Genomic DNA, 20,406 nt, shown 5'->3' on the forward strand with positions numbered 1-20,406 from the left:
TGATCATGGGTGCAATGCTTTCTAGGTTCCTAGTAAAAACAAAAAAATAATAAATGCACATTTTTTTTACCTACAAAAGATGTGCATTTATTATTTTTTTTTTAAAAGATTAACTTATTCTTTAGATGTGACGTTTGTCACTTTGAAAAGAGACAAGAGCTAGGACAAAGAAAACTGCGCTGCTTACTAAGGTTACCGGAGTTCTCCCCTGCTGGGCTACAGAACAACTCTTGCTTATCTCTTGGGGATGAGGAGGGAGTGTGTACAGAGAAAATTGGGCAAGGCAGACAACAATGCTTAGGAATTCAGTGCAACAGAGGCATTATGTTGTCAGCAAAGATAGTAAAAGATCTCAGCACAATTACTATGGTGTGAGTATAGTGAAACCAAAATTTCTGAAAAACACCTATATATGTATGAAGTGCAAGTGCAATTGTCTCAAGAAAGATGTGTATCTGATTATACACCTGGATACTGCTGCATACACTACATTTTCTCACATGTGACAAGCAAATAATGGCTAATTTAGTGCCGCACAGTAATACATAAAAACAAACAATTAATAAACCTATATTAATGCCACAAATCATATATCCCAAAAAATATAAAAATAAAAGATCAACTGTGCAAGTCCACAATAAAAATATAAAAAAGTCCTTCAATTATTGATGTGTGTGTCCATTATTGATTTTCTTCCACATGCAAAAAAAAAAAAACATTTTTGTGAATCACTCCAATTTGTATTGTGCAAAACCCATCAGCAACATTCCAATACTCTCACCATGTGGTTTGACCCAATAAAAAAAAAAAAAAAAAAAAAATCAGGTCTCATGTGCTTTCCTTTTAAAACAGGGTATGATATACCAGAAGTGTTGTTCCCCTCTGCTGTATACGGATGTCATTCAATCCACCTCCAGTCACAGGAAGTTTGAGTCATTCACAAAAACGTTGCAAAAAAAAAATACAATATTTATGGCACAAGTGGAAGAAAATAATAATGGACACACACACTATAATAACTGAAGGACTTTATTTTATAAATGATTGTGGACTTGCACAGTTTTGTTTATATGGGTATTTCATTTGTGGTTCTATATAAGTTTATTAATCGTTTATTTTTTTATCTAATACTGTGTGACACTATTTTATATATTATTTACTGTGTTGTCAGCTCACTACAGAAAGTAAAGAATGGTCCAATACTCTGGATATTTAGATTTTAGTCATTCATAGGAGGCTTTGGCACATTTCGTAGGTTTGTGTTTACTCATAAGACTGGAAGAATTAAAAGATATGTATATTTTTTACAGAACATAGGGAAATGTATGTATGTATTGTAGAGGTGCACAAAATAGTTTTTTTATTCTGTCTAGACAAAAAAAGAAAGAAAAAAAAGAAGACACACCGTTTCCCTTGCTGAGAAGATTGCACAAATAAAAAGGTCGGACGAATATAGTACCTGCTTTAACAGTTGCAGTTCATCTTCCAGCTCCCGAATCTTCTTTGCCTGTTTTGAAACTGTGTGCTCATGCTCCTTCTCCTTCGATCGCAGTTTCTTGATAATATTGGAATTTTGCAGCTGTTGTTTAGAAAGCTTCTCCCCTATCACAGCAGGAAATATTCAGTTGGTTAAGGATGAAAGAGCTCTATCAGTTCTTGCTGCTAACTGATGTATGACTGCTGACATTTACAACTGTACAATATCTCTGCTGAAATAAAGCCGGTTTGTTTTAAAAGTAACAGAACTAGTGAAGTGACATTGTATTACGGACTCTGAGGAAGAAACAAATGCATTGCGCTGGAAAGCGCGATTCCAGATGTACTTATTATTTTTTTTTTTTTTAAACAAACACATAAATCATACAATAAAAACAGCCAGAAAAAAAAAAAAAAAAAAACGCCCCTTAAAGAGACCATTGCCAGACCACTAGTTTCAACAGAAATATTCCTATAGGGTTATATGTGCATCGATCATTATTTATGCATGTTATTAACTTGTAAAGTTCTCCCTTGTGTAGGCATTCAAAAGCCCCGAGACAGCTGCTGGGTGTTGCCATTTTCTATGTGATGTCGGAAACCGCAGCAAACTCAGTCAAGTGACACTCTATAGCAGTGGTCCTCAACCCTGGCCTACAGGGCCCACTAACAGGCCAGATTTTCAAGATAACTGAAATACATCCCAGGTGATATCATTTGCTTCTCAGTGATTGCAGTACTCTAGTCTGCATCTCCCCAAGGTAATACCTAAAATCTGGCCTGTTAGTGGGCCCTGTAGGCCAGGGTCGAGGACCACTGCTCAATAGTATTCCCACCTGCTCCACCCCTGGTAGCTGCATAAAAGGTTATGTAGGGTGGAGGAGCTGGGCCAGCACATGGAGTAAAAGTAACAATGTAAGTAAGCATTTACATATGCTTGATTTTTTATTTTTGTGATGGGGTCTCTTTAAGAGATATGATAAACCAATGGATGAGTAAATCTAATAACTAAAAATTAAATATATTCATGCAGATGAGTAAAGCTTCTAAAGGCTCCACTTTAATGTACTCACCTTCTTCCATGAGCCCTTGAATTTGCTCATCCTTCTCTCTCATTAGCTCTGCTGTTTCACTAGAGTTCAGCCGTGTGGCTAGCTCCTCCTTCATAACTTTTACTTCCTGAGAATTAAATTAAACAAAGTTTAAAAACTATTGCTAATCTACAATATTATTGTCTTTCTGATAAGATTAAACCAATTATTGGTTGTCCCCTCATTTGCAGCCCATCAAAATCAATATGCTTCTACTGGGATGGCTGTCAACAAGCACTCAGTCGAACTTTAGCTTTGAATTAAGTTTAAATAATTTATTTGTACCTACTTGGTTCAAATTATTCTTTTTTCACGAAGACATGAAGCGTCTTTTGGCTGTACGGATTGTATGTAGCATCAGTGCTGCTGAACCATATACAGGGAGATTTAGATTTTCTGAATACAGAGCTTGCTCTGATTGGACGAGGCAGTGAGGCAAGTGGATGACATCACAGTTTCCACCGCGTCCAATCAGAGGAAGCTTTGTATTTATTAAAAAAATACAAAGCTGCCTATGAACGGCTGAGCATTGCTGAGAGCCATTGCATGTCTACGCCAAGGTTCACACTAATGCGGTGCAGAAAACGCTGCGATCTCTTCGCATTTCAGGCACTGAACTCAAATCTCACAGACCATGCAATCTGCTGCAGATGTCAGTGCAATCTTGATGAAACCCTAAAGGCAGGTCACACACACAGTATGTTTGCCAGTACCAGATCGCAAGGTACAAAAGTACCATACCACCATCCGGTTGCAGTGCGATTCCAAAATTGCTGCATGCACGTCTTTGGGGCAAAGCAGTGCGATTTGAGCTTATTCAATATAAACCATCTAATCACTTTGCACTGAATTGCATGTGAATTGAAAAGGGATGCGGTGCAGTTCCTGTGCAATTCATATGCAGTTCATAGTGTGAACCAAGCTTAGTGAAGTCAATAGTTAATTTGGACCAGCCTGATCCAAAGAAACAATTTAAACTTCATTAAGAGCTTGTGATGAGCTTCAAGTTGCTTATTAAAAAGAGATCAAATTGTCATTGAGGCCTCTAGCTGCATATAAAAAAACTGGATGGAAAAAGAAAACTATGGATCTGTCCAGGTCCACAGTTTCTAGAGGGGAAATACATGTTTATTGCTTTGTGTCCAATATCTGGAGGGCTGTCCTAATATCCTAGAAACCTGCACTAAATTAATATTATTCATTTGATACTTTGTTTTAACCAGAAAATAACCTAATTTACAAAAAAAAAATGTTTTTAATTTATTTTTTTCATAACAAGAGAATCAAAACCACACTCATAAAAGGAAAACATTAGACAAGTAGAACATTAATTATCAAGTATAACAAACACACAGACATCCTTAAAATGTACCTATTACAAAAGAGTCCTTGTTAAAGCCCTGAAACATACACTGTCATGGTTTGTGCAATATTAGGCAAAAAAAAAAATCAATTTCACTGCTCGAGGCAGGCACAAACGAGGAGTGCTTGTTACACAAGCTAACCAAAAGGGGATAGCAATCATTTTAAGCCACTGAGGCCATCATTTCTTAAAACATGAATTCAGCGTGCAGCCCTTAGTGTATCGCAGCTTTTAAAACATGAGAACATAGTGCTACTCTCGAAAACATTCCTTGGTTGTGGGGAGGAGAGTTGGGAAGATCAACATCCTAGCAATCAATATACATGCAGTAAATAATTCTCTGCCAATAGTGTCTACAGTGTGTAGGTCTAAAGTGAACATGTCAGAATAACCTGTCTAAGGGCCCTTTCACACGGGAGTTCCGCATGTCCGTAAATCATCCTATTTTTTTGCGGATGATATACGGACATAATGTAGGTCAATGGCATTGCGGATGTCAGCGGATGACCATCCGCCGACATACGATTTTCTTCCTTTCAGTTCTGTTCCGTTTTATCGAACAGAACAGAACCCTATTTTTGTTCCGTTTAAAAACAACATCCACAATGCCCATAGACATACATTATGTCCGTATATCATTCGCAAACGGATGGGATGATACAGTGGCGTAGCGTGGGTTGTCAGCGCCCGGGGCAAGGCAAGTAATTTGCGCCCCTAACCTGCAGACTTTTAGCACTCCCCGAGTCCCTTCCTACAATATTACTGACCAGCCTGATTCCTATACTGACCTACCTGTCCACTACGCTAACATACCTGATTCCTATACTGGCCACTACACTGACCTCTACACACTGACCTAACTGTCCACGACACTGACCCTTATACTGACCACTACACTGTGCAGTACACTACACTGCCCACTACACTACACTACTTTATACATAGTCAGGGTTCTCCACTCCAGTCCGGGCTGCTCCCCCCCCCCCCCCCATGCCTGGTGTGTCAGTCCAGAAACAACGGCTGGCTGAGTGTCACGATAACAGGGAAAGATAGATGAATGATTACTGACTCTGTGACAGTGCCAGGCTGCTGACTTACTCGCTGAGCTGACTGAGCTCTTCTGAACATGCGGCCAATTGTAAGGAGAGGCGGCACAGGCGGGGCGTGGCTTGCAACATTTCCACATGCGCCACCCCACCCTACGCCAATGGACAGGTGAGGCACAGTCCAGCTCCAACCTGCCCCGCCCCGCCATTTTCATCCATAGGGCGCCCGCTGGACATCTCCCAGCCTTAAGATGGCAGCAACCGCAGACAGTGTGTGATACTGTGTATAATGTCAGACAGAGTGACACTGCAGGATGCGCCCCCCCAGATGTTGCGCCCGGTGCGGCCGGCCCCCCCTGCACCCCCCAAGCTACGCCACTGGGATGATATGCGAACATACGGAGCGGATGACACAAGTGAAAAAAAAAAAAGTGCCAGTGCGGATCGCAATGCGGTCCGCTTCGTGTGAAAGAGCCCTAATAAGTAAACCAAAAATACTGAACAATTGGGGCTATAAATATTAATAAATTAAGCTTATCAGTGTCTTTACCACTTTCCTGGTGTCCTGCTATAAACCAAAATGCCATGAGGGAAAAAGGAGAGAATATCAGGGAGAAAGGATAAGACCCTATGTTTTAGGCCCCTTTCATGTGAAGGGTCCGATCAGTTTTTGAGGCAGGACTGATCAGACCATTCCTTTACCCCATGGACTTGTGTCTGTTTACTTCCGCCTACCTTCAATCTGATATGGTCCGCTAAAAAAAAAAGGAAGGGGATCAGTGGGGGCGAATCCTTGCCATGGTACCCAAAGTGTCTCTGTAGACTAATGTAATTGTTCAGAACATATCACCCCCGTTTTTATTTAACATTGGGTGACGTCCTGACTCTAGTTGCAGGAATTGTAGGAGACTTTGTCTCTTATGGAGCTGTCAAGTTTCACCAATGCTGGAATGATGATACTGAACATAGTATTCAGTCTTCTTTTAGAGTTCAACCGCCCCACGGGTTTACTTATTACACAATCATACAAAAAAAGAGAGTGGGACTGGGACTGAGGTCGTAACCCAGGCACAAAAGTGGTTAATGAGCAAGAACTGAGACTTGCTGATGGTGTTCTTGGAGTCATAGGCAGCATTCTTCCTCCAAACACGGCGAGTTGAGTTGATGCCAAAGAGCTTGATTTTGGTCTCATCTGACCACAACACTTTCACCCAGTTCTCCTCTGAATCATTCAGCTGAGCATACTACAGATGGGCCTGTACATGTGCTTTCTTGTGCAGGGGGCGCTGCAGGATTTCAGTCCTTTACGGCGTAGTGTGTTACAAATTGTTTTCTTGATGTCTATGGTCCCAGCTGCCTTGAGATCATTGACAAGATTCCCCCGTGTAGCTCTGGGCTGATTCCTCATCATTCTCATGATCAATGAAACTCCACGAGGCGAGATCCTGCATGGAGCGCCAGACCGAGGGAGATTGTTAATTACTTTGTGTTTTTTCCATTTGCGAATAATCGCACAAACGGTTGTCACCCTCTCACCAAGCTGCTTGGTGATGGTCTTGTAGCCCATTTCAGCCTTGTGTACGTCTACAATCTTCTCCCTGACATCCTTGGACAGCTCTTTGGCCTTGGCCATGGTGGAATCTGATTGATTGCTTCTGTGGACAGGTATCCTTTATACAGGTAACAACCTGAGATTAGGAGCACTCCCTTTAGGAGACTGCTGCTAATCTCAGCTTGTTACCTATATAGAAGACACCTGGGAGCCAGAAATCTTGCTGATTGATAGGGCATAAAATACTTATTTGACTCATTAAAATGCAAATCAATTTATAAACTTTTTTGAAATGCGTTTTTCTGGACATTTTTGTTGTTATTTTGTCTCTCACTGTTAAAATTAACCTACCAATAAAATTAAAGTCAGATCATTTCTTTGTTAATGGGCAAATGTACAAAGTTAGCATGGGATCAAATACTTTTTTCCCCCTCACTGTAAGTTTCTAACACCCTAGACAGAACTACTCAAGTGGTAATAACTCATATACCTTTTTCGCAGTATCTCGCTCTTTACATGCTAGCTGCGCCCTTCTCTCGGCTTCTGCAATTCGATGCGTGAACTCGTCTTTCAACAATGAAATGCTGCTGCTTTCCTCCTTAACCCTGACCAGTTCACTGCAAAGCAAGACAAAAGAAAGCAAAAAGGATCAATTCCTGAATGGATAAACCAACAATACCCCTTAGAAGTTCAACATTCGGCAAACATATTTCATTTTTCTTTCCCCTATACATTTTTTTTTTTTGTTTAACCACTTCAGCCCCAGAGGATTTGGCTGCTCGATGACCAGGCCCCATTTTGCGATTCGGCACTGCGTTACTTTAACGGACAATTGCGCAATGAAATTGACTTCCTTTTTTCCCCCCAAAAATAGAGCTTTCTTTTGGTGGTATTTGATCACCTGTGCGATTTTGTATTTTTTGCGCTATAAACAAAAAAATAGCGACAATTTTGAAAAAATTACAATATTTTTTCACATTCTTTTAGATGAAATTCTCAAAAAAAAAAAAAAATATGTAAAAATCGAAATTTCTTTAACATTTTAGGCCAATTTGTTTTCTGCTACATATTTTTGGTAAAAAAAAAAAAAAAAAAAAAAAATCGCAATAAGTGTATTTTGATTGGTTTGCGCAAAAGTTATTGCGTTTACTAACTACAGGAAAGATTTATGTCATTTTTTTTTTTTTTTACTAGTAATGGCGGCAATCTGCGATTTTTTTTTTTGCGAGACTGCGACATTGCGGCGGACGGATCGGACCCCTGACTGACATTTTTGACACTTTTGGGGGTACCAGTGACATTACTACAGTAATCAAAATTAAAAAAAACGGTCTGACATTGTAGTTAAGTTCACAAACAAGTATCTTAGATGATAAAAGTTTATTAGAAAACAACATGCATAAAATACATGACCATACAGCATGCATAAAAACATGACCAATATAACACACAGGTATCATAATATTACTACAGTAATCAGTGCTAAAAATATGCACTGTTACTGTAAAAATGACACTGGCAGGGAAGGGGTTAACAGTATGTGTGATCAAGGGGTTAAATGTGTCCCTAGGGGCGTGGCTTGTGAAGTAATCACAGAGACATGCGATCGTATATAGCAGGATTGCATAGCCCCTGTGATCACTTCAGGGAGAATGACAGACGGCTGTGTTTACATCAGCCGTCTGTCCTTCTCTCTCAGCTGCGGGAGATCGCGAGCGGCCGGCGGCCATCGGAACGGCCGGTCAAACGCACTGGCTCCCCAGCTAACGAGCAGGGGCGGGAGTGCGCCGCTGGCGGCGCACGCTCGGCCCCTAGAGTCTCCTGAGCGAGCGACGTAGTATAAATGTGGTGGGCGGTCATTTTGTGGTTAATTTGCCTCATCCAGAAATCAGAGAAATTATCTTAGTTGCCCCTGTATGGTCAATGCATGGACTGTAGCGTTCTTCAGGCCTCAGGAGCCAGAAGGAGGGATCCTAGAGTTGGTCCTGTGTCAGTCCCTTCAGATGCAAGGCACCAGCTAGACTACAGTTCCCAATGAGCCTCCTATCTAGAGACCGTCAATGCGCATTGAAACTGTAGTTTGCACTGGGGCAGCGTGGAGAAGGCTTATAAGCTGTGACAACACAAACGGCTCTCCTTCTCAACATAAATGAAAAAGCAGTGCTGTAGTCCTTGTGGCTACAATGTTACGAAGGATTGTTCACTGGCAGGATCACTCAGTATTTTTTAAATGAACATAAAAAAAAAAAAATAGAAAGATTTTAGGTAAAGTCAGCTAAGTAAATTTTAGGTGCATTACAAAAAAAAAGTGTTCAGTCTTTATTTTTTTTTTAGAAAGCAGCCACTGCCCAAGTAGAAAAGCATGTTCCCTGCCAGCATGCTGCAGCAGAGGACAAGACTCTCTCGGTATGGAACCAGTGGTCTCTCAGCAAAAGGTCAAATACACCCTAATGTGAGTAAGCACTAGAGTTCTACAATCAACACAGAGCTGCATGTTCAACTTAACAAGGGCCATGTAGGACCTCTGCAGACAGAACACTGCTTCCACACAGAGGAAAAAGGTCCTACTCTACAACATGCTAGCATGGGATAAACTTTTCTACTCAAGATGTGGCTGCTTTCTAAAAAAAAACAGAATTTTTGTAAAATCTTACCGTTTAATTCCTTTCTCAGAGTCCTCCGACAGTCGCCGCCCCGCCCATCTTTTGGGGGTTTTTCTTGTACACCTACTGCTATTCTACCAAACTGAGTTGGGATGGATCACTGCAGGGGGGTATTGACCAGTGGGACAGCCCACATGGGTGTGTCTATGCTAAATGCTTTGCTCTTTTGACTAAGTCTTATGCTTAGCTACTCCTGCGGAGCGGAAGTCAATACCCAATAGTGATGACTTAGAGGAGGCGGCGACTGTCGGAGGACGTAAGAGAAATTAAAGTTTTACTAATTCCACAACAGTAAAATCAGTTTGTATATGCAGTAAAGCATGTTTGTTATACTGTGGAACCTAAGGGGTTATTCCTCTGCATTGTGTAAAAAGGCTGTTTGATCATGTCTTCTCCGATCCTCCCCTTCTTCCACTGTCCCCAAACCAACTCCTGATAGCATAGAGCCTTCAGGGTTTTGTGTGTATTGCTACAGAATTTTTTTTCCTTGGGAGAATGTATGTGATCAGCACAGGGCCAGTCAGCACTGTCCAGACAGATGGTCAGGGGTCCAGCAGCCTCATAGGACAATCAGGGGAGAATAAAAACTCCTCTGACAAGCTTTAACTAGTATTCGGACAGACACTGTAAGAAGTCACAAGACTGCTCTAACTGCTAAATGAGAAAAGGTATTTAACAGTTTATATTCCCAAAAAAAAAAAAAACTGCATTTCCATGTTCTGTGTACTGTGGAGACCAGATATAGTGAATGCAGGCTCCTTGATTTAGTAACACTTTAACTGTAAGATTACACATTTTTAGATTTTATGTACGTGGAATGTATTAGTGAATTTTAAAGCGAGCTCAGTCTCTTTTCCTCCACTATTCCATCATCTTTATGTCTTCCTTTCCCTTCTCCCCTCTCTATTTTGCAGCTCTTTCCTGCAGTAGTTCTGATCTTGGATCATGCGGGGCACAGCAGTTGCTGCTGCTTTAGTTGGTGACCGATCTAGTTGTGCTCTGGGCGCTCTGCTTGGGGGGGGGGGGGGGGCACAGGATGTTCCCAGTTCCAAGTTGGGGTGGCTAGGTCGGTCGTGGCGGCCTATGCTCCTCTCGATCGCCCTGGAGTGGGTTATAGTTGATGCATTGGCTACACCCCAGTTTACTTTACTCGGTTGTTGCACTCTTTTATGTGCCGTGTGTCGCAAATCTATGAGTACCACTTTGCTTGTACTACTGTGTTTACATAATGGAATGTTTCTATTGTTCTGTATGTTATTTATGCAAAAAATATTGAATTTAAAAGAGAACTCAGTTGGGCTTTACCTTGGTAAATGGACATTTCTTTCTCACTAGCCTATATGTTCTTCTAGGTTTTATTTGAGAGAAGTTTTTATAATAAAAAGGATTTTTAACCATCTACACGATGAGGAGCTTTTTTTTCTTTTATACCCTGAGCTAAAAAGGCGTAACTCGAGGACCCCCATACACCAGCAAGGACCAGGAGCTTATGAGATCAAGCCTGTATTGATTTCTGCTGGCGTACACCAACAGGAATCCATGGGATCTGGTAAGTGAGCCCTCTTACCATTCTTATCACGGACTATATACAATTTTTGTTTTACCTTGTGAACATATATTGCACTTTAAGGACGTTATTTACAGTTTTGGCGAATTAATACATGAATAATTGCCAGCACATATATTGCACTTTATGGATGTCATCCACTCACCCAGAGATCATTGTTGATTTATATTTTCACTTTATCAATTACTGATGGTGAAATTTTTGTTGCTTGATATTTATAAGCATTTGCTTTATTGTGACATTTTTTAATATTTATTATATATGATTTATATGGGAACAAGGTAGTAGTACCTTAACCACTTAAGCCCCGGAGGATTTTCCTGCTAAACGACCAGGGGGTATTTTGCGATTCGGCACAGCGTGAATTTAACAGACAATTGCGCGGTCGTGCGACGCTGTATCTAAACGAATTTGGCGTCCTTTTTTTCCCACAAACAGAGCTTTCTTTTGGTGGTATTTGATCACCCGTGCGATTTTTACTTTTTGCGCTTTAAACAAAAAAAGAGCGTACATTTTGCAAAAATAACAATATTTTTCACATTTTTTATATGAAATTCCCCAAAAAAAAAAATGTAAAAATCAAAATTTTTTTAAATTTTCGGCCAATTTGTTTTATGCTACCTATGTTTGGTAAAAAAAAAAAAAAAAAATTCGCAAAAAGCGTATTTTGATTGGTTTGCGCAAAAGTTATCGCGTTTACTAACAAAGGGAAAGATTTCTGTCATTTTTGGTGTTTTTTTTTTTAACGTGTAATGGCGGCGATCTGCGATTTTTTTTGCGGTACTGCGACATTGGGGCGGACAGATCGGACTCTTGACTGACATTTTTGACACTTTTGGGGTTACCAGTGACATTTCTACAGTAATCAGTGCTATATATATGCACTGTTACTGTAAAAATACACTGGTAGTGAATGGGGTTAACTTTATTTGGGAGGGAGGGGCTGTGTGTGTCCCTAGGGGCGTGCTTTCTACTGTGATTGGCTGTGGCTTGAGCTGTAAGGACACTGATCAACGGATCTACATAGTAGATCCATGTGATCAGTGTTTTTACACCGAGGAGAATGACAGGTGGCTTGTTTACACTAGCTGCCTGACTTTCTCCCTCTCCCCCGCCGATCGCCGAGTGACCGGCGGACATCGGGTCCGCTGGTCACACGCGAGGGGGGGTCCGTGACCGCGCGGGAGCGCGCCTCCGCGGGCGCGCGCTCGCTCCCCAGAGCCTCACAGGCGAGCGACGTAGACCTACGTCACTCTGCCTTTGAGGGGCTGACTGCCGCAGTAAATATACTGTGAGCAGTCGGCAAGCGGTTAACACAGTTCTTTTTGTCACACCATATATGCAGTAGGGTCTCATAGCCCTCTATCATCAGAGGTTAGCGCAGTTTTTTCCCATTTTACCTTTTATAACTACACCCATAGTTGGAACTAGCGGCATTCCTTCCTATATGTAATACCCCAGAGGCGCGAGTGATATTATACCTACACCCTACATGTTGTTCTACTACAAAAGGTTTTAAACATAGGTCCATTCAAAAACTCGGTTAGTCTTTCATAAAGAACCATTTATCAGAATTCACTTTCCTTTCTATATATATATATATATATATATATATATATATATATATATATATATATATATATATATATATATATATATATATATATATATATATGTATATGTATATGTATGTATATGTATGTTTATGTATGAATTGTGCAGGTATGTTACAGATATAAAACCAGCAGTGTACACACAGCACAGCAGAATCCCCCTGACATTCACTCACTCCCTGAGATTGTCGACTGTTTCTTCCAGAAGTGCTTTTTCTTTGCTGACAGACAACAGTTGTACCTCCCTCTTCTCCAACCGCGTCGTAAGTTCATCAACAATCTAAAAAGACAACATTTTTAAAGAATTCAGTTAAAAAAAATGGATTATTCTAGCAGGACACAAAAATGGATTCTTGCACTCATTGTAAAACATTTTCTCCAGGAGTTCATTGGAGAACATAGAGGTCTGCTTTGTGTCCCAATTAGAACATTGGGGGGGGGGAAATGTTTAAAAACTCTATGGCCCAGATAACACATGCAAAGAATTCGAAGGGCTCTGAAGAAGAGGCAGGACCTCGAAACGTGTCAGCCATACCTCTGGACGTTTTATTCATCCATGACGAGATACTGTGGACATTACATTCCTTTTATGTGATATGCCTGTACCAAACCCTTGTTTGTGAGTACCTTTCTTTTATCCAATTAAAAAATATTACTTTTAAGGATAATGCACTAGGCCGGTGTACCCTCTGTTTCTAAAGAATACGAGTGTAAAAAAAACATACCCCAGACGCCCTCCAAAATGTTTTTTTTTTTTTTTTTGTTCTTTTATTAGGGGAAAGTGTATTTCCACCTCACTGATATTTGGAAAATTCTTGTCAGAAATGCTGTAAATGTGCCATAAACATGCTATAAAACGTTATAGGTGCGTTACCATAGAATAAAGAGTTGACAAGCTTCAGCTCCTCTCAGACTCGACATGTAGCTTCATTTTTGCAGCACAACGATGCAAAGTGACACAAACGCTACACGTTTTTCTATTGTGAACAGCTTTGTCCATTCTATCCAATGCAGGCTGCTTTGCTGGGCGTTCAGGAAGCGGCATAAACACACCTGAAATGCATGTTTCTAATGCCAGTGTGAACAGGGCCTAAGTATTAAACTCTGGCCAGATATGAATGACACAAATTAATAGAAATCAGTAATCATAAATACATCTTTTCTGTTGGTTTTTTCAAATACAAGCAGTGAAGTACCTGAAGCCGTACTGGTACCAACCCTTTACAGTCCCTGTAGAGCAGAGCAGGAGTATGAGAGGAACAAAAAGCTTGACAAATAGGAGGAGATATAAATTAGTAATGTGATACTCTAGGCCAGTAATGGTGAACTTTGGCACCCCAGATGTTTTGGAACTACATTTCCCATGATGCTCATGCACTCTGCAGTGTAGTTGAGCATCGTGGCGAATGTAGTTTCGAAAACATCTGGGGTGCCAAAGTTCACCATCACTGCTCTAGGCCAACATCCGTATTTTTATAGCTAGATAAAAGACTAAAAAAAAAAAAAAAAAACGTAGGTTGGCTTATATAGGCCAAAACATGGAGTCTTGTAAAAAGTAAAACATTATATTATACATAGTATTAAAAACAAAGAAATTCAATAAAAATAGTTATCATGGGAGGAGAGAGGAGAGGGACAGGGAGTTGAACTCATTGCTGTGCTGCTTCTCCATTCACTGTCCAATCACAGGCTGTGGGCGGCTCCAGAACAACCTGGGCTCAGGGGAAATGACTTGAATGTTATCAGACTGAGGCCATCCATCTAGAGGCAGAAACCACTACTGCAGGGGAAATCTCTTAATTGATAGACCGAAACTTAATGTCTCAGAGGTTCTATTGGATTTAGCTCAAGAAAACGTGGCGGCCATTCAGTGGTATCAATTCCTTCATTCTCCAGGAAATGGCTGCATACTCTCACCACATGAGGCTGGGCATTGTCGTGCACAGGAGGAACCCAGGACCCACTGCACCAGTGTAGGGTCTGGCAATGGGTCCAAGAATTTCATCCCGATACCTAATGGCAGTCAGGGTGCCATTATCTAGCCTGTAGAGGTCTGTGTATCCCTCCATGGAAATGCCTCCTCAGACCATCACTGACCCACCACCAAACCGGTCATGCTGAATGATGGTACAGGCAGCATAATATTCTCCACAGCTTATCCAGACCCTTTCACGCCTGTCACATGTGCTCAGGGTGAACCTGCTCTCATCTGTGAAAAGCACAGGGTGCCAGTGGCAGACCTGCCAATTCTGCTCTTCAATGGCAAATGTCAATCAAGCTCCATGGTGCCGGGCAGTGAGCACAGGGCCCACTAGAGGATGTTGGACCCTCAGACCACCCTCATTAAGTCTGTTTCTGATTGTTTAGTCAGAGACATTCACACCAGTGTCCTGCTGGAGGTCATTTTGTAGGGCTCTGGCAGTGCTCATCCTGTTCCTTTCTTGCACAATGGAGCAGATTATGGTCCTGCTGATGGGTTAAGGGCCTTCTACAGCTCTGTCCACCTCTCCTAGAGTAACTGCCTGTCTCCTGGATGCTCTTGAGTTGAGACTGTGCTGGGAGATACAGCAAACCTTCTGGCAATGGCACTAATTGATGTGCCATCCTGGAGGAGTTGGACTGCCTGTACAACCTCTATAGAGTCCAGGTATCTCCTTCATGCTACCAGTAGTGACACTGACCCTAGCCAAATTCAAAACTAGTGAAAACCAATCAGAAAAAAATGAGTAGCGAAAAAAATGCCAGGGGCCTCACCTGTAAAACCACTCCTGTTTTAGAGGTAGTCTCATTGTTGCCCATCTAGTGCTCCTGTTAATTTAATTAACACCAAAGCAGCTGATACTGAATAACCCCTTCTGCTACTTAACTGACCAGATCAATATCCCAGGAGTTTAAATTGACTTGATGCTATACTCTGGTTAAAAAGTGATCCTTTAATATTTCTGAGATATATTATACATATACTATGCAGAGCAAGGCAGAGACAGTAGCAGTGAGTAAAGTGATATTAAATCCTCACTTTCTAAGCACTTTCAGCAGTTGATGTAATCACTTACTGACTATGCAGTTTCTTTATCTTCTAATTCTTGCCTAGGATTCTTTTTGAGCTGATGCCATGACGGCTGCCCCAGATCTTCTGTTTCAGTCCCGGTTCACACTGGTGTGATGCAGGAAACCCTGCGATTTAGTGCCGGTTCCCGCATTGCACCTGATTTGCACGCTGGTTCACACGGACTTGAACTGACGTGAACTGCTAGTGTAGTCAATGTAAAGTTAATGACACCCCCAGACGAGTTTGCAGATGGCAGTGCGAACTGTGAAATGGTGCATGAATCAGATCGCATAGGTGTGAACACCCATGTAATCAGATTCCAGTGCGGAGGTCCTGTACCATTTTGGTGCAAATGCGATGCAATTTCAGCCATACAGTTTTTTTATGGCTGAATTTGCATTGCACAAACATCGCATGTGTTCTGCACAGCAATGAGGTGCGAATCACATGCAATGTCTGATCACACAAGTGTGAACCCAGCCTCAGGGTGGCTCCTTTCTCTTGCAGCATCCTATGGAGCCACCCTTGCATGCGGGGACTAGAATTGTGCCTCCCTACAACGTGAGCATCAAAAGCAACACACAGCCCCATAGCCTTGGATGGCAAGGAACTCCTGTGGTTCTCCTCCCCTCACATCTCCAAGCTAACAGACTGACTGGAGACTGCACTGTCCACTGTTCACACTTTCCTTTGAAGACCAGAAGTTCAGGGAAGCAGCAAAGAGAAAATCAGACTCTGCTGCAGGGCTGTCAGTCAAATACTAGAGACTGGCAGTGTGTTTTTGCTCTTTCACTGTCAATCCTGCAAGATGGGGGTGGATTTCTAACCAAACTGTGGTGCCAAACTGCAGAGGAAGTCAGATAACTGCTTATGCAGTGTAGCAGAGGTGCCATAAACACGCACTAAACACATTTATAAATGCCTTGTCAGATAAACCCTCCTATGAATGGTTGAGCAGCGCCCAGGCGGACCATTTTGTATCACATGTGAAATAGGAAGTTGTCTCACCACTGGAACACAAGGCTGTATAGTGTACGTGGCTGAGGCTACACACAGTCTACAGCGCACCCAGCAGGTGCATCCCTTAGTGTAGAAAACAGTTTAACAAACTAGTTAAAGGGACAGTAAACATGGACATCAACTTGAAGCTTTTGGATCTGCACAACAACCAGGGAACTAGCATTTTTCAGAGTCAGCAACAGCAATTCCCCTATTTCTGTCAACAACTTCCTTAAAAAGTCGAAATGACATTTAGTTTGCTAAAGCAGTATTATGAACAACTAAGTTTTCAAAATAAAATTGTTTTCATATTTTTTTAACAGCCACTTGCTGTCTACATGTACCCCAGCAATGGCCGCATGGCATTTCCCAGGGAGAGTTTCCTGATGGTGACAACAGTGGACCATGCATGTGTAATGTTTGTTAACCGGTTTACGACCGCCTGCCACAGATATACTGCGGCAGGCAGCCGCTCCCAGGCAAATCACCGTACATGTACTGCGCTCGCTCTCGGGAGTCAGCGGGGAAAGCGATACAGCTTGCAGGCGGCTCCGATTATCGCCGGAAACCCGCGATCGTTCCCTGCTGAGAGAGAAGGACGGTCGGCTGTTGTAAACACAGCCGACCGTCCTTCTCCCTTGGATGATCATAGAGCCCATGTGATCTTTCTATATAGAATCGCATGTCTCTATGGTCATTTCAGAAGCCATGCCCCCGCACAGTTTGAATCACTCCCCTAGGCTCACATTTAACCCCTTGATAACCCACAGTGTTAACCCCTTCCCTGCCAATTGCATTATTACAGTAACAGTGCATATTTTTAGCACTGATTACTGTAGTAATGTCATTGGTACTCCCAAAAGTGTCAAAAATGTCAGTTAGGGGTCTGATCTGTCCGCTGCAATGTTGCAGTCCCGCAAAAAGAAAAAAAAAAAAAAAAAACAATAAAAATGACAAATCTTTCGCATAGTTAGTAGACGGGATAACTTTTGCGTAAACCAATCAAAATACGCTTATTGCGATTTTTGTTTACCAAAAATATATAGCAGAAAACAAATTGGCCTAAAAAAAATTTTGATTTTTAAATTTTTTGGGGAATGTCTTATAGCAGAATGTGAAAAATATTGTTTTTTTTTTCAAAACGGTCGCTTTTTTTGTTTAGAACACAAAAAATATAAATTGCACAGGTGATCAAATACCACCAAAAGAAAGCTCTATTTGTGGGGGGAAAAAAAGGACATACATTTCGTTTGAGTAAAGCGTCGTACGACTGCGCAATTGTCCGTTAAAGTAACGCAGTGCCGATATGCAAAATAGGCCCTGGTTAGGAAGGGGGTAAAATCTTCTGGGGCTGAAGTGGTTAAACAACCAAGCCTGTGTGACTTGGTGACAACGCAGGAACACAAATGGGAGACCTGGATAAAAGCCTTGTCAGCCCATAATAGAGAGTATCTGAAGAAGAACCTTCATGGAAGTTTTCATCTACTTTAATAAGATCGCTGCTGTGATTGCCATGCAGAAAATGCTGCAGCAAACTGTGCAGTCACATTTGTAAGTGACTTCAATGTGGAAAACCAGATTTATCACATTCCAGGGCAGGCGTCAGACAGCTCCCAAATAACAATTGAACCACACTCAGCAATGCCAGCAAAACACAAATTCATTTGACATTCAGCATTTGTTCCTTTGTTTGTGGGTACATATCAATTATTTCCTTTCAGACATGTCATACACAGTGTACCAATTTGTTTAAATTGACGAAGTTCTTGTTTATCCAGGTCAGCCTATAACACAGCAATAACCTAAAAGGAGTAAAAATATATTCTGGTAGTTTTTTTTATTTATTTTTTAACCTTTTCCTACTAAGAAATAAAAAAAAGTGCCTTCACTTGTCATGGAGACACAACAAGAAGTGAAATCAAATGTCACCAAGTTAAGGGAATTGTCAACCTAAACCGGACCTTCAGTCATCTTTTCATCTTCCCATCTATTAAATCTTCTGCGCTTGTTGTTTTAACTTTGGATAGTAAAACATTTTTTTTCTGCCAGTAAATACCATATACCGCCCACTTCCTCTTTCTTGTCTGGTAATTTGCTTAGGCTAATGACATCATGCACCGCTCTCTCACACTCTTGTGAGAGTTTGCCAGCAAGGGAGGGGGGATAAGTCATAGGAGAGCCAAGGAGAGCTGCAGAGATGGAGGGGGCTGAATAAAGGCGGAGAAAACAGGCGACTGCAGAGATCCAGGAGAATCTATCAAGAGAGGAGAAATGTGCAGGCAAGCAGTGGTGTCTGTCTGTGTGCCTCTGTGTAGATCCAGGAAGTGAACAGGCAGCAGCTTTAGCTGCCCACAGTTAAAATGGCTGCAGCCAGACTTAGTGGAGGGAGATTTCTGCAGCATATTTTGCAAGTACAGAATCACAGCACATATAAAATAACTTGCAAAGGAGGGAAGCTTTAGAATGGCAAATATGTTTTTATTAGCAAATTATGTGCACAGACTGCAGTTCCTCTTTGAAGAGCTGACAATGAAACAGGTATCCCCTTTCTTCAAGTCTTTTTTGTCAATTGTGACCCCATGAAAGAGGTATCCGTTCACTTCGGGCCTCTGTGACAGAAGACAAATGGTGAAGAAAAAAAAACTGTAGGCTTAAGCCCCGTACACACGTACCGATGGTCGGCTTACAAATGTTCCTCTTTTCTCCCCGGGATGTCGGTGTCTGCTGAAAAGTGCAAAGACAGCACAAGGACAGCACAAGAATTTTGTCCGCCGACTGCAGAAGTGATGTCATGTAATGGTTAACTTTCCCTGTGTTTTCTATTTTCTGAGCATGCCCAGTCTTGCAAATCTGCGGTCTGTCGGCCGAATTGTGTACTGACAGGCGAACAATCGTCCGTTCTGGTGTCGGCATACAAATATTTTCATGTTTGCACGAAAGACTTTTGTCCGCGGATTGTGCGCAGACATCTGTCGGAGGCACCATACTAACACGCGTACAATCGGCAGATCCTTCGTCCACCGACGTTTGTATGCCGACGATCGGTACGTGTGTACGGGGCTTTAAGCAATCATTTTCTACATACTTATTCTTCATGGTCTGTAATTGGGGAGGGGGGGGAGGGGGTGTCTACATACTTTGTGCTAAAAAAAAGGGTCCCTTGTTCACATCCCATAAAGTTGGAAAGTTTGTAAAAAATAAGTTGCAATAAGCAGTTGTCTCAGACACAGGAAGACACAGGTTGTACTAATAACCTGACATGTTCTATTCTAATCCTTTCACATTTTACTGAAAATCAAGTTTTTATTGCAGTTTGTGTAACTAATGAAGAGAGATAAGGGGAAATGTTCTTGATGGGGACACAGTAATCGATTTGAGTCCCCTGATGTCCAACACATGGCCCGTGAACCACATGCTGCCCAACACATGGCCCGTGAACCACATGCTGCCCAACACATGGCCCGTGAACCACATGCTGCCCAACACGTGGCCCGTGAACCACATGCTGCCCAACACGTGGCCCGTGAACCACATGCTGCCCAACACGTGGCCCGTGAACCACATGCTGCCACCAGCACGCTCTGTGCTGCCTGCCACATATTGGGCAGGGTCTGCTACCTGTTGGGAACCAGTGTACAATGGCAACAGGATGCCAGATGGTGGGATGTTCTCTGTCTTCCCACATACAGCACTATAATGAAGCATAGTGGCAGGATGCTGGGTGCTTGGACACATTCTGCGTCACACTATAATGAATCCAATTAGGGCTGAACGATAGTCGATGTGATATCGACTATCGTTCTGCGGGTGTGGGCGATATTCATATCGCCGAAGACACGATATTGTGCAGGCAGCCGACACAAACGAGTTTTCCCTTGCTTTCGACTGTGATCGGAACTCCGCCCCTCCAGCCCGATGCAATCCAGCCCTCCCAGCTCTGCCTCTAGTCTCCAGCCGACCATTACTCCGCCCTGCCCATTGTCT

General features: G+C 42.0%; 1 protein-coding gene across 1 annotated transcript in view; it reads right to left on the reverse strand.

Annotated features, from left to right (window-relative positions):
• Nucleotides 1-20,406, reverse strand: part of TMF1 (TATA element modulatory factor 1) — a 57,165-nt gene that overhangs the window by 26,479 nt on the left and 10,280 nt on the right. Inside the window, exons 3-6 of the mRNA XM_082265574.1 lie at nucleotides 12,548-12,651; nucleotides 7,019-7,145; nucleotides 2,550-2,655; nucleotides 1,460-1,602 (exon numbers count right to left, since the gene is read on the reverse strand). Coding sequence (XP_082121700.1) covers nucleotides 1,460-1,602; nucleotides 2,550-2,655; nucleotides 7,019-7,145; nucleotides 12,548-12,651 — 480 coding nt within the window. The remainder of the gene's footprint in view (nucleotides 1-1,459; nucleotides 1,603-2,549; nucleotides 2,656-7,018; nucleotides 7,146-12,547; nucleotides 12,652-20,406) is intronic.

This window comes from Pelophylax lessonae (genome assembly GCF_965119305.1).
Source record: "Pelophylax lessonae genome assembly, chromosome: 8".
In the NCBI taxonomy this organism is placed as follows: Eukaryota; Metazoa; Chordata; class Amphibia; order Anura; family Ranidae; genus Pelophylax; species Pelophylax lessonae.